At 41.1% G+C, this 14,810-nt stretch overlaps 1 protein-coding gene across 10 annotated transcripts in view; it reads left to right on the top strand.

Moving 5' to 3' along the window:
• Positions 1 to 14,810, top strand: part of TLE1 (TLE family member 1, transcriptional corepressor) — a 105,166-nt gene that overhangs the window by 51,304 nt on the left and 39,052 nt on the right. For 5 of the 10 annotated variants that reach the window (XM_023213351.1, XM_023213353.2, XM_023213352.2 and 2 more), the window contains 2 exons: positions 3,723 to 3,927; positions 4,660 to 4,676. The exons of 3 other annotated variants lie outside the window; for them this stretch is intronic. In XM_023213351.1, the coding sequence (XP_023069119.1) occupies positions 3,723 to 3,927; positions 4,660 to 4,676 (222 nt within the window). The remainder of the gene's footprint in view (positions 1 to 3,722; positions 3,928 to 4,659; positions 4,677 to 14,810) is intronic. 2 more of the 10 variants (XM_023213361.2, XM_023213355.2) reach the window with 1 other exon arrangement.

Here is a 14,810-nt window from a genome sequence, read left to right as displayed (position 1 = left end):
CATCTGGTAATTGAGCAGTGGGGGAAATGTGAAGTCTTCAGTAGAGAACAACTTTGCCCCCTTTCTTATTCTTGAGAACATGATTGAGCTGCTGGGGTTACACGAGAAATGTTGTCCTAGGAAACAAAAGGGTTGTAGCCCTCATTCTGGCTCTGAGCCCTGTAGCAAGCCTGTTGGCTTTGAGCCAGTATCATCTGTGAAATGGGAACCATGATACTTACCCTCCCTGCCTCAGATGTGTTCTAAGCTTGTGCCAGACGATGGACACTTAGATATTATCTAGGAGCACTGCCCTGCAGAAACAAGAAGTCGAATATGAAGTGGAATGGCCACATTTCCTAGAATCATGACATCTTCAGCAGTTGTGATCCATTTGATTGTTACTTAATACTCCTTTCAATTTGATAGGATTTTACTTTAAAAAAAAAAAAAAAAGCAGCTTTCACTGTAGCCAAGCAATGGATGGAAGAACCCAGTTACCTCTAATAATAGACAGTGAGCTGTTTGTTCAGGGGACCTAGAAGGTCAGATTAGGGTAGAGGTGGAAGTTACCCATGGCCAGTTAGGCTGTTGAATGTTGCTGTTGCTAGATATTAGTCAAACCACAAAGGTTTACTTCACAGCTGTGGCAAAGCCCCATTATGTAAGCCAACACCTCTTCACAGTAAGATATCAGAATCTGCTCCCAGTTCATCTTTTTTTTTTTTTTTTCTGGAGACTGAGTCTCACTCTTGTCACCCAGGCTGGGGTGTAGTGGCGCGATCTCAGCTCACTACATCCTCCGCCTTCCAGGTTCAAGAGATTCTCCCACCTCAACCTTTCGAGTAGCTGGGATTATAGGCATGCACCACCACACCCGGCTAATTTGTGTATTTTTAGTAGAGACAGGGTTTCACCATGTTGGTCAGGCTGGTCTCAAACTCCTGACCTCAAGTGATCCACCTGCCTCAGCTTCCTAAAGTGCTGGGATTACAGGCATGATCCACCTTCCCCAGTTCATCTTTCTGAAAGCTAGCTTGGAACTGGGGAGGGGAAATCTTTTTTTTTTTTGAGATGGAGTCTCGTTCTGTCATCCAGGCTGGAGTGCAGTGGTGTGATCTCAGCTGACTGCAACCTCTGCCACTTGGGTTCAAGCGATTCTCCTGCCTCAGCCTCCCTAGTAGCTGGGATTACAGGCATCCGCCACCACCCCTGGCTAATTTTTGTATTTTTAGTAAAGACGGGGTTTCACCATCTTGGCCAGGCTGGTCTTGAACTCCTGACCTTGTGATCCACCCGCCTTGGGCTCCCAAAGTATTGAGATTACAGGGGTGAGCCACTGTGCCTAGCCGGAAGTCTTTACTTTCTTAGTATCTAAATATTACCGGAGTATGTTTGGCCTGACATAAGAATCCCACCTCTGAAGTCATCTTCTGGTGACTGCATTCTAGATTTTTAGGGGAGTGGGGGAAGCAGGGAGAGGGGTGAGAGGGTGGCGTCCTCCACCCTGTGGTTAGATTCCTTCCCCTCAGCTTAGTCTCTCTCATCTTCTTTTAATTAGTGCCGTGCTTAATTACCCGCTGCACTTGCTTGTGTATGCATCATTGCATTTCCCCCCCAGAAGCCGGACATAGCTCTTACTCTCCAAGTGATGATAGTAATTGCTGGTAGGGCAGACCTGTTCCTCATCCTTCTCCAAGCACATTTCTTATGGCAGGTGTCTAGTTCCTAATTAAGTGCTAATGAGCATGCCCAGTGGACCGTGATGCCACTGCAAGCTTCTTCAGTTTTATGTCTCACTATTGCCAAGCTCTTAAAAGGTGACAGAGCAAGAATTAGTGTCTTTGGAATGACAGGAAGGTGATTTTATGCAGAAAGAAATTGTTATTATGATCTCAAATGGTGAATGAGTAGTTTATACTTTCCAAGAATGCTATGAATGCTGCCTGTTCTGACCTCACCCCTTTTCCATTTTGCTTCTAATTAGAACTGTGCTCTCTTTGAACAGAATGAAAGTTTATAAAGATGGTTGGCTGGCTCTTAGATGTTTTTATTTATTTATTTTAAAATAGAGATGGAATCTCCCTGTGTCACCCAGGCCAGTCTCAAACTCTTGGGCTGCAGTGATCTTCCTGCCTTGGCCTCCAAAGTGTTGGGATTATAGGATTATAGTGAGCCACTGTGCCTGACCCTAAACATTTTTAGAAAGATTGGAGTGCTGGAAAATTCATTGTAAAATTTCCACAGACACTGATTTCTGGCTTTAAGATGGTGTTTTCTCTAACTTTTGAGGTTGGGAAGTGTGTTTGGGATTCCGTTAAAAGTCAGTGGGCTGGGTAGAAATGACTGAAGACCTGGCATGAAGATTTAATATATTCAGTGCACGCAAGGGGATAATAAATAAAATGAGTAATTGAGTCCCAGGGAAGTGAGCACAAATCAGAAACTGGAGAATTTTCTAACATTACACCTTAGAAATTGAGCCTTAATCGTTTTTACTGCCTCATCAAAAATAAGTTTTATGTTGGACAGCTGAAATGTGGTCAGATTCATGGTGCAGGGGCCATTTCTTGGATACTTTTTCATTTTATACAATGTGCTTTTAAAAGACAATGTGTAAGAGCAATGCTACTGTGTAATGAGAACTGACTTAGAACTTCTGGAATGGGTTAAACGATGGGGGCAAAGTGCAATCATGGAAAAGGCATTTGGGAACAGGGGCTTGGCTCACTGGCTGGAGTCCCACACGTAAGTGCTTTCCTCATCCATGGTCCTACCCATTCTAGGTCTCAGTATTTTCATGAGTCACGTACAAAGAGTGGGTTTGAGGGGTGGAGCTTGGTAGAAAGGAAAGCATATACAAAGTTTCGTGTCTAATGTTTCTTCCAGTGGCCACAAGCCTGGCTCCCTGAGATCCTCTCTCCTGTCTATGGCAGTATGGTCAAAAGCAGCTGTAAGAGTTGCTCCTGTACTGACTGCAGTCCCCTCCCACCTAGGGAGAGAGTTTCAGCAATTTACTGAATGCCTTTGAGCCTTTGTTCCTTCTGGGAAATGGGAATTGCAATACTTCCTCACAGTACTGAGAGGGCTTGATGGAATAAGGGGGCACAAGTGCCTGGGTGGTGCATGAGACACCCATCTTTCCAAATTCTGTTCGTTAGTGATAGTATTTTGGTTTTGTCTCATCATACTACTGTGGTAAGTCAATGCAAGGATGTAGGGTGGAATGGAGTTACCTGGTGACAGCTTGAGAGTATGGCTACTATATTGTGGGATGCATCGCCACCCCCATTTTAAACTCTCCGAAGACAGCATGAGTCTGAAAATCTGTGGCATCTTAGATTCAGTGACATGCTGGATCTCCCTGGAGGCGCATAGAGACAGAAGAACTAGCTCGTGTTTACTTACTGATGTAGCCAGCCTTGCTTAATAATAACCAGCTCCCGTCTTGGGGTGAGTGATACCAGAAAGTGACGGTGTAGATTTGAGGATTATATTTTGGGAAGGTGGGAGAGGTAATTGAGCAGGTGAAAGCTTTTGATGAACTGAAAGCACTAATCGCATTTTTTCCCCTTTCCTCCCTCTCTTTCTTGGCTCCCTTTGTGTGTTTGTTGAACCTCCTGTTCTTCTGTTTCCTCCTTCCCCTCCTGTCATGTCTGTTTTTCCCTGGATGCCGCCTCCATCGCCATCACTGTCACCACTACCTCCTCCTCTTCCTTTTTCTCTCTCACCACCACCAACAGCAGCAGCAGTTGCAAGCTCAGCATCTTTCTCATGGCCACGGACCCCCAGTTCCCCTTACGCCTCACCCTTCGGGACTTCAGCCTCCTGGAATCCCGCCCCTCGGGGGCAGTGCCGGCCTTCTTGCGCTGTCTAGTGCTCTGAGTGGGCAGTCTCACTTGGCAATAAAAGATGACAAGAAGCACCACGATGCAGAGCACCACAGAGGTGAGAGGCCGGGCAAGCCAGATTAGGACTTTGTCCTCATACTCTTACAGTGCTGCAAAGTTGTGTGCATCGCTAAAGAGAGCCCCAACCTATACAGAGAGCAAACAATGAGATAAGAGGAACTGTCGCAAAGCTTTCCACTGAAACACAGGTCACCCTGGAAGTTTGCAGGGTTTGCTGTGGGCATCTGTAGATTTCTCGATCTCGTTAGATTGCAGGCATCTTGACATCTTGGCAACTGCCTAGTTAATGCCAGTGGCCTGTACCATATTATGGAAAACTGTTAACTGCTTAATTGGGTAATTTTCAAAGAAAGTAATGTTGTTAAATGGGGCGAAATAAGAAGTTAAATTTGAAAGTGAATGTGTTCAAATGAAAGGTTTGATAATTGCATCTGTTACTACTTAGTTTCATAGGCTTTAATTCTAGTATGCATTAAATATTGGGCAAAATTGCACTTGACTAATTTTTTGAAGAAAAGTAATTTATTCTGTCAAGAAATAAAAAAATAGGCTTTGTGTATGGTTAAACTGTAAATCTTATGTTTACAAAATACTGTAATTTTCAGGAAATCACTGTATTAGGAATGTGCAATGACTTATATAAATAAAAGCCATTTTTAAAACTGTTTGGGGCTTGTGTTCTAATTATTCCCCCCTTTTTTTTATTTCTGTTCTTGCCTCTGTGTCTGAACGGGCATGTCTGTGCGTTTCTTGGTAACCTCGGGAGCAGACAGAGAGCCGGGCACAGTAAGTACTCAAACGCCTGCTGCACATACACACAGACACACACACATATACACATACTGTCCCCTTCTGACAACACTTCTCTACACGGGCACAGACAGACATGCACACTCCCCCTGTCTCGAATTTCAGTGACTTGGCTTTTTTCTTTTACTTTTTCTTCCTTTAAAATTTCCTTTTCTTACATGACTGTCTGCTCTGCTCTTGTCTTTTTATAAAACTTGCATCAGACAAGAGGGGCATAATTTGGAGGCAACGTTGTTTGCTGTGATTACTTACTTGGAAATACACTTTGATCTATATATGCCTCCGCCTCACTTTAAAAGTATTAATAGTTGCATTCTAAGTCTGGTTGGCTGTAGTTTAAAAGAATATTCATTTTTATATCTTAAATCAGTTTTAGAGGCAAGAGATCACAATCCCTTTGTGAAGTTGGTTAGTAATATACTATTTCTACCTAAACCAGTCATTATCCTCTGCGAATGCATTTTAGTTGCTAGGTTTCCATATCTTGTTTTCTTTGCATAATTGCCCTTGGAATGTGAACTTGATCTTATATCTATTTTAGACATAAGAACTGAGTGTACCAGTAAGCTCTTAAAAAGAAGGAAATTCAGCGGACAGGGCTGTGTGCATAGAGAGTTCATGTTTTCACCAGTCTAAGTCACTCTCATTTTTCATGTGCTTGTGTGATCCGTACATGCATCTGCCAGTTAGCTCGGGGGAGACCCGTACTTAAAGTGTGCCTCAAATGTTGTGTAACAAATAGAATTCGGCCCCTTTTCAGCTGGGATATTCTGCAGGTTTTGCCTCCTTTCCTTCTCTTTGTGAACATAGCAGTATTTTGACCATGTTTAATATGGTTAAAAAAAAAAAAAAGGGATACTGAACATTTAAATAATTCTGATAACTTTTTTGGTCTGAGTTTTGGGGGAAAGATAAAAGGTTCAGGGTTTTTTTTCTTTTTCTTTTTTCTTTTTAAACCCTCTTCTGTGTAGAATAGTAGCTACTTTAAAAATTGTCTTTGAGACAGATCTTGGTATATTTCATGTATCTGGATGTGTTTGGCGGAGTGGGGAATGGTTGAAGGAAAGGGTAGCTAGTTTTAAAGTTCTTGTCCTACAAATTTCTCCGGAAAATGTTGGGAGGTGATTGGGGGGACAAAAAATTATAGCTAGGAAATAAAATATTCTACACACGAAGTACAGATAAGTAAACTGGCTTTAGTTTATGGAGGAAGCCTTATTGTTTAGCCATTCCAGGGTTCCTACAGATAGTCTTTTGTTTTGTTTGTTTGTTTGTTTTTGAGATGGAATATCGCTCTGTCACCCAGGCTGGAGTACAGTAGCACTAGCTTAGCTCACTGCAACCTCGGCCTCCTGGGTTCAAGCGATCTTTCCGCCTCAGCTGGGATTACAGGCATGTGCCACCACACCCAGCTAATTTTGTGTTTTTAGTAGAGACGGAGTTTCTCCATGTTGGTAAGGCTGATCTGGAACTCCCGACCTCAGGTGATCGCCCGCCCCAGCCTCCCAAAGTGCTGGGATTGCAGGCTTGAATCACCATGCCCGGCGAGATGGTCATCTTTTATGTCTGTTCAGTAGAGTATCAAATTAAAAAACCTAACCCCGGATGAAATCACAGAAGAAATTTGCGGCGAGCCCATGCCCTTTAGGCTGTGACGTGTTTTAAATCTAGCGAACTTTTTCTGGCTTTGGGACTTCAGTTTAACACGTTTTCCTCGGTACTCCTGTTTCACCTTAAATGACTGTGTTCATTGAGTGCATACCATATACGTAAGGCACTATGGGACACGTATCTGCAATTCGGGGTGTGTAGGCACGCAGCAAAGCCCTTGCCCAGAGAACTGAGGAGGAGTGAGTGACACAGTTACCAAAAGACGCAAGACTGGAGAAAGTTTCAGCGAAAGTTCTGTAACTTACTGGTATCGGAATTGTGGAAGTGATGCCATTGGTATGTGCCTCTCTGAAATGCCAGGGCTGTGAATAGGCAGAGGTTTGTATGCTTAAGCTAGTAGAGATGTATTTTATATATACTTCTGTGTCTTTCTGAATTTCCGAATGTGTCTGATAACCTCTTGTTGGTATTTTTGACTGAAAAAATATATGCGAGTGCTTAATTCATGGGTTCATTGGAGTGGGTGGAGAGAGGGTTTTTGGTTGTCCCCTTCAAGAAGTATGAAGCAGTTCTTGAGTTTCAGGCAATTGTGGGTTATTTTTAAGTCTGTAAGTTAGGGTTAGCAGTCAACCAGCTTTCTAGTTCAAGTGTGGATTTACGTGTTTTGGGCATGTGTCGTTTTTTGTATCAAATTTTTGACAAGTTCTAATCATTTCAATGAATATTTTCAGAACAAGTATATATGCTGTGTCTCCTGCCTAATGACTACAGAAAACTGTTGGGCAGTGATGATTAAAATTGGAAAACTACACTAATTGTAACCTCAACATTTAATTCAGTCCATAGAGAGGAATGAAATTGTTCACTGTCCACATAAGTGGGATCTTGCTACAGTTATATAAAATTAAATAGCTCTTCAAACTTTGTATAAAAATGAGTATGAAAAGCAGTGGATAATGAGATGATGCGTACTATTAGTGCCTAAAATGTTATAGTACCTGTCTATTTAATAACGTGGTTTGAATCAGAAATTCAAACTAATTTTACTTGGCAGATCGAGTCAGCCAATTGCTGTTTGCTGCTGTTTTTTCATCCAGTGAAAGGTTAAGGGCAGTTGCTACAGGCCAGTGATTTTCAAAGCCTTATGGCCTCATGATCTTGATACCTTTGAAATAAAATTATTGAGGACCCTGAATAACTTTTTGTTTATCTGGGTTATATTTTGATATTTACTAGGTTAATATTTTGATTTTTGGTATTTACTGGGTAAGAAATAAAAAAAAATTAAATCACCTAAACAGATGAAGAGCTACTTAATTTAAATTGTATTAATACACATAGCATTATTAGTGAAAAATAACTTTTCCAAAACAAAAAAAAAATTATAGTGGGAAGAGTGGCATTGTTAGGTATGTCTACAACTGTCTTGAATGTCCTGTAGTTTATTTAGTTTTAAAGAGGACAGCTGGATTCTTCTGCATTTGCTCTTTTGTGGTATATAGTTGAAGTTTAGGAAGAAAATCTGCCCTCATAGATTTTCGAGGGTCTCTGGGACCCTTAAGGGATCCTTGGACCAAAGTCTAAGAACCTTGACCATAAATAAGACTAACTCCTTACTGTTTTTTTTTTTTCTTCTTGTTTTTCTTTCTATATTGAACATATTATTTATACCAAGTGCAGAAATCAGAGACTGACGGGATCCACAGGGAATGTGGGTGTGTATGGATTTTTATCTGTGAGCCTAAAACTGGGTGGTAGGTAGTTTGTTTATTTTTAGTGGCAGAAATTAATTGCTAGTTAAAGATTTTATGGTAGGAAAACAAATGAGCCTTAAATAAGCAATCTGTTTTAATGTGAAGCCTAGAAAACAGAAGTGCAATCAGTGCACTGCATAACAACACTTGCGTCAACAGTGGATTGCATATATGATGGTGGTCCCGTAAGAGTATAACACCGTACCTTTTTTACTGTACCTTTTTGATGTTTAGGTGTGTTTAGATACACAAATACTTACATTGTGTTGTAGCTGCCTGTAATATTCAGGACAGTAACATGTACAGGTTTGTAGTCTAGGAGCAGTAGCTTAGGTGTGTAGTAGGCTATACCACCCAGGTTTGTGTAAGCACACTATTCGATATTTGCACAATGATGAAATTGCCTGACATCTCTTTCTCACAAAGTATCCCTGTTGTTTGGTGACACATGGCTGTTCTAAGAGTGAAAGGTTTTATGGAAACTACCTTAAAGTTTCTTATTTCTGAAAGGGATGAATGATAAAGCTAGCAACTTTATAGAGGTTTTGCGTTGGTTTAAAGGTTTTTTTTGGCTGTTTTAAAATTTTGATATGTTTTTTCTTACATAAGTGCAGCTCTTGAGCAGAGAAATATGAAATGACCTAAAAAAGGCCATTGTTTCTTAGTAGCATTCAGTAGTAATAAAAACATAACTTTAGATATTTTAATTAATTTAAAGATAAATTACATTAAATTGTGGCTGAAGGGAATGCTATTTTTATCTGCTTGAAAGAGAGAATTGACAACAAGTTGTATGATTTAAAAAAATGTATAATAGGTCATGCTTTTAAATACTTTGAGTCATTTAACAAATATTTGTTGAGCCCTGACTATGTGGCCAAGTACTGTTTGAGGTACTGCGTATACTTGCTATCATTTTGCAGCGATCCCTTTTATGTCACAATTAAACGTTTGTTGAATGTAAGGCACTGAAATACCTAGCCAGTGTGATCACTGTTGGGAAAAGGGAGGAGGCCCTGGGGGAGGCTCCAGAGCAGACAGTTTGTAGACCTACGCAGTGGCGTTCATGGATGGACTGTATAAGTATATGCAGATTGTGGTGGGTCTGTGTTCATTTGCGGAATTCTGGGGAGAGATTATAACTCGTCAAATTCTCAAAAAGGGGTTCCTGACTCAGAACAGTCTAAGCACCACTCATCTGTCTTTCAGGTCATATGGCACAGCACCATTAAAAAACCTCCTTTATCAAGGAGGCTGGATGCATCCGGTCACACAGTTACTTAGTTAACAGAGATTGCGGGTTAGTAATCTGAGGGACCACGTTGTCACTCTCTAATTGACTTCTAAAATCACCGGGGGTTTGTATTTAGAGCTTACCTAGAGATAATTACAACAAACATCACCTTGTTTTACATAAGGTGGTTTCTTTCTTTTGTTACTCTTCTCTAGCTGTTCTTGACTAGTTAATTGTCAGAGGCAGGACCAAATCCCAGTTAGGACCACCCATCCGTCACTTTTTCTCAAAATGACAACATTATAGAAGGCAAAGAGGAGTTAAGATGTGGGACTTACTTTGGAAAAGAATACTGTTGGTCTTTTTCTGGGGGAAAAAAAATCATCTTTACTCCCAGAGGCCCATGGGAACCGTGGTGGCATCAGGTGGTAGAACGAACATGAGTTTTGTACAAAGGCAGACCTGAGCGGAACTCTGGCTACACAGGCAAGGCTTTTTCATTCTTTTGTGCCTTCCTAGTCCCATCTATAAGAGGTGATAGTAGTGGTTGCCTCACAGGGAGGGGGTTAGGAGGCCTCAGGTGGGAGGATAGCAGACAGCATGGAAGGTGCTTAGGGAATGCCCTCCTCCCACTGCCGTTGGCAGAGTAGCAAGACAACAGTAAATGCATCATTCATGACTCTCAATGCGGTTACTTCTGGATTTCTCTCCTATTTATTTTTTTAATTAAAACAATTTTTCTTTTTAAGTTTTGTACACTCAGAGTCTCAGTATGTTGCCTAGGCTGGTCTCAAACTCTTGGCTTCAAGTGATCCTCCCACCTTGGCCTCCCGAAGTGCTGAGATGACAGGCGTGAGCCTCTGCACCCAGCCTTGGTTTTCGCTCCCTTTTTAAAGTACATATTACACAGGCAGTTATGGAAATAAGGATCCACGTGCCAATGTGGCAGTTACTGATGGTTCTCAGCATGTCAGCACCGTGAAACTGATCTCAGCTGCTTATTAACTTGATCAGTTTCCTGATAATCAGATTTCTCAAAAGTAGACACAGCCTTGGAGGTGCTGTTTTTGCCTAAATACTTATGAATTAATCTTGACCTGACATTTTAAGAGGTTGCCTGGAAATAAAGGCTAAAACTGAGATGAGTCACGTAAAATTTCAATTTTTGGGCACAATGGAAAACGCTTAAGTTTTCTTAAGCAGTCTCCTGGGCAGGTTTCCCTTCTGGCCAAGTTTAAAACTCTGCTTAAAAAAAATAGATCCTCTTTGAGAATGTTGGCAACACTGCTGTGAGTGGGGTGAACCCTTGAAAGCCCTGGTGGTTTCTAGATTGTCAGGAGCCTGTAGCAGGTAGACGCGTCTGTTGACTGTGGATGCAATAAGTCAGGCAGATATAGGGGCCTTGGTGGACTGGATTAATGTTCCGGTTTTATCTCACTGTGATTACAGTGAAAATAGAGCATCTTTACTCTAAAAAAAAAACAACAAAAAAACAAAAAGCGAGGGAACAATTTTTCCCTCCAAAACCTCTTTTTTGAGTTTGTGCTCTGTAATTAGAAAACCTGCGATTGTTTTTGCCCCTATAATCATTTTTATCATTTCCTCACTGGAACATAGGTGGACGACAAACTCTGTGTCCTCATCTTTGAGAAAAGGAGGTATAAATGTAAGTGCTGTCAGATACAAGATGACTTAGTCAAGTCCTGACCTAATGGCTTTGTAGTTTCAGGGCCATTTCTTGCATTAGCAATTATCTCAACGGGCTGGAGAGCAAAGAGGCACAAAAACAGGTAAGCAGCTCTTAGAAACCATGCTTTCAAAAATGCTTTGACATAGAGGTTTTGGTTTTGCTGTGATTAGGTCCTGAGATAGGGAATGGCAGTGTCATGAGGTTATTTAAAAATTAATTTTAAATAATTGTATTTGTTGTCTGCTCCAGAGTTTGTTTGTTTTGCTTTGCCTGGAGGAGGGTAGAAGGGCCAGCTACAAATGAGAGGGTGGTGACGAAGGCATCGTGGTTTTAGCACCCTGTCCATCCTCAACATTAACTGGCCCTGTATGTCACCTGCACGGCTACCTTTCTATGAGTCCTCCTGACTGGATGAATTGCAAAATCAAGGTGCAGGAATGCACTGGTTCTTCCCCATAGTTTGCATTTAAACTGTGTGAAACATCAATGTGTGCCCTTCAGACGGGCTGCACAGGCAGAGTTGTGAGATGTGATGTGATTGCCAGTGGACAGATTTTCAACTTTGTCATGTAGTTAACAAGTGGGGATCTCATTAGTTTTATGGGTTAAAAATGCAGTAGTCGAAGTTTTGGGCAGAGTACATGAATGACCAATTGGACCGTAGCGGAAAGTACAGCGCAGGGTGATGGCTTAATTGATACCAGGTGTAGATGGAGAAGGCACACAGATGTGATGGGGTGCGTCGTTACCTAATTGTTTTAATGTTCACCGAGAAGTTAATTGTCAGTGTGGAGTGTGCTAGTAAATTAGGTTCCTACTGCCTTAGTGTAACTGAGGATAAATGAGGTGTCACGAGTTTCCAATCTGTACCTCTGACACAAACACTTTTCCTGCGGGGAGGAGAAAGTTCCCAAGGGGAATCAGCATGGCAGCTAAAGAAATCCATTTGAATAATGTGCTTTATTTTTGCATTAGGGAAACCTGTCTTGCTTTTGCTGTGTGCATGAATGGGTTTTCCTTTCAGTTTTGCTGCTGGTGGTTTCAGGGTTTGAACTTGTTGGCAGAGAAGTTGCTTGGAGGTCTTAGGATGCATGAAGGCCTCTGTAACTAGTGTTTGGTAGCATTGACAGGGCAGCATTTTATTAAAGTTGCTTTTTTTTTTTCCCCTTAGTTTCTGGGGTTACTTTTCAGAACATGTTAGTAGATGTGAACAACCATTAGTGTTAAATTGCTGAAGAAAAGTCAGATTATTGGAACAAGACTATAAAGACTGGTTTTTATCCTCATTGAAGTGGCTGGGTCTTTGCTACCTTTGTCTTGAATGGGTGTTTGGAGCATGAAATAGACACATCACTTGTGCTGAATGGTCAGGATAAAGGAATACAGAGTCCCAGTCTTAACATGTTCTTTTGACGCCACTGGGTGCTCTCTGAGGTTCAGTCAACCCATCTGCTTACATTGTAAGTTCTTATATGAAGGTATGGTTTCATAATTGTGTTGGAATGTTTATTTTTGCTTTATTTTAAAAGAATATATTGACCTCTCGCATCCAGGAAATTCAGACACTTTGCCAATTATCTAGTTACCCTGAGGCCATGGAGCTACCGCAGGGAAGGATCCTGGTGTGTGTTTAATAAAACATGGTTCCCACAGTTAGGAAATTGGGCTCAGAATTTGTCTCAGAATGCACACAAGCTGTAATATCGGAAGATCTGCCATTCCTCATTTCTTCTGACCAGCTCTTTTGCTGTCATAGCCATTCTATTCTGTCATCATATTAGTGCAAGTTAGATGTAACCCTTAGGAAGCATATATTAATAAATAGTAATTTGCTTGTTGCCAGTGAAGATGCCTTCTGAGATTTGGCATTCTCACAGAATTCCAGATTTTCGTGAGAGAGAGAGAGCGAGTCCCTTCTTGTGGAGTATATGGTTTCTCTGTTCTTGCACCTCATCTAATCATCTCATATACTTTCTATATAAAAGTTATGCCCGTTCTGCCCATTTTTGAACCCTCTTTATGTATCTGATACTGAGCATTCTAGAAGGATCTTCTTTTAGACTTCTCAGATATGCTTCTCCCTTTATGTTTTACTTGACCCTGTACCCGTAAGTGTATGCCACCTGTAGGTGCAGAAAATTATTTGGTTTTAGAATTTTAGTTTGTTTTGAACAGTATGTTTTCAACTGATTTGCCCAGCTTTGTAATGTCCTCCGTGGGCTGTATAACTCCTATTTTGAGTTTCTGTAGAAGACATAAATAAGGTGATTTTGTTTATTTCTTAAAAAATTTTTTTAAATAAAGGAAAACTTACATACAGTCTAGAAACCTCAGTCCTTGGGACACTTGTAATAGAAGTCTGCCCAACATTTACAGTCTTTAAAAAATCCTGGCAGATATTTAAATTTTACCAGCTGCAAGGTGAAAGAAAGCATTGGGTTTCTTGGCTGGAATTAGAGTATATCCGCCAGTATAGTAACACTGGTTCTCATGTTGATCAAAAAGCTGATTCTCAATTAAATATTTATTTGGCAAATAAATATTTGAAAAATGAATTCTACTTGATGAATCCTGTTTGGTAGATTAAAATCTTTCAAAATATAGACTTAGGAAGAGGTGTCTGCAGTGGCAAATAGGTCTGTAGGATGATTGCCTGCGGTGATTGGCATCCCATGAAGCCTTTGTGTACCTGGGCTGCTTTGTCACTCTCTGCTGAGGCCTTTTTCAGTGTTAATTTTGGGTTTTGAGTGGCACAGCAGGAATTTGGGACTATTCCTAATTCATTTTAAAGTAGACTTTAAAATGTTCATTTAAAAATTACACGTTTCTATTTTTGGTATGGAAGGCATCTAACCTGATTAAAGCAAGGCATTCCGTTGGTTAGGAGGTGGGTCAGAGAAACCGTGCGTCAGGTATTATGTCACATTAGAATGTTAAGTGCAGTAGTTTAAAGAGCCAGGCTGAATTTCAAATAAGTTTTTGGGTACAAATGTTCCATGTATATAAACTTGAGTTTAAAAATCACGCTTCTGAGAGAGGAGGCACTTTGACTGTAATAGGAATCAGCAGGTGGTGGACAGAGCCACTTGGCCCCAGGCAAATCACCTCTATCTTGGGATATCCTAGTCCTCCGGATTAAAGGAGCAGGAGGAGGAGGAGGAGGAGCAAAATGTCTCGGCAGTTGCCTCTTCTCAGGTTTGTTTCTAATTATTTTCTGTGTTTAGAATGCATGACTTTTTTTTTTTTTTTTTTTTTGATTTTTCATTTTATTATTTTTTTGAGGTGGAGTCTCACTCTGTCACCCAGGCTGGAGTGCAGTGGCACAATCTCTGCTCATTGCAACCTCCACCTCCTGGGTTCAAGCGATTCTTATGCTGCAGCCTCCTAAGTAGCTGGGATTACAGGTGTCTGCTACCACACCCGGCTAATTTTTGTTTTTTTTTTTGTTTTTTTTTTTAAGTACAGATGGGGTTTCACCATGTTGGCCAGGCTGGTCTCGAACTCCTGTCCTCAGGCAATCTGCCCGCCTTGGCCTCCCAAAGTGCTGGGATTACAGGCATGAGCCACCGCACCCCGCCTCATAACCGTTTTTAAATAGCTTAATGCAAAGCAACCTCTGTTTCATTCTTTTGCAAATGGTATCCCCATGAATGTTGCCTCGATTTGTTAGATGTGGACCCAGACAACATAGCATTCGGAATTTTGGAGGATCAAAATGACAATTTAGTCAATACCCAGGTTTAATCTCTGAATTCTTAAAATATGTATAAATTTGCTCTTAATGGCCATCAAAATGACTGTGTTCTACCCTGGAGCCAGAA

This window comes from Piliocolobus tephrosceles, chromosome 14 (genome assembly GCF_002776525.5).
Source record: "Piliocolobus tephrosceles isolate RC106 chromosome 14, ASM277652v3, whole genome shotgun sequence".
NCBI lineage: Eukaryota > Metazoa > Chordata > Mammalia > Primates > Cercopithecidae > Piliocolobus > Piliocolobus tephrosceles.
Note: the sequence above shows the minus strand (reverse complement) of the source record. Positions and strands in the feature narration are given on the sequence as shown.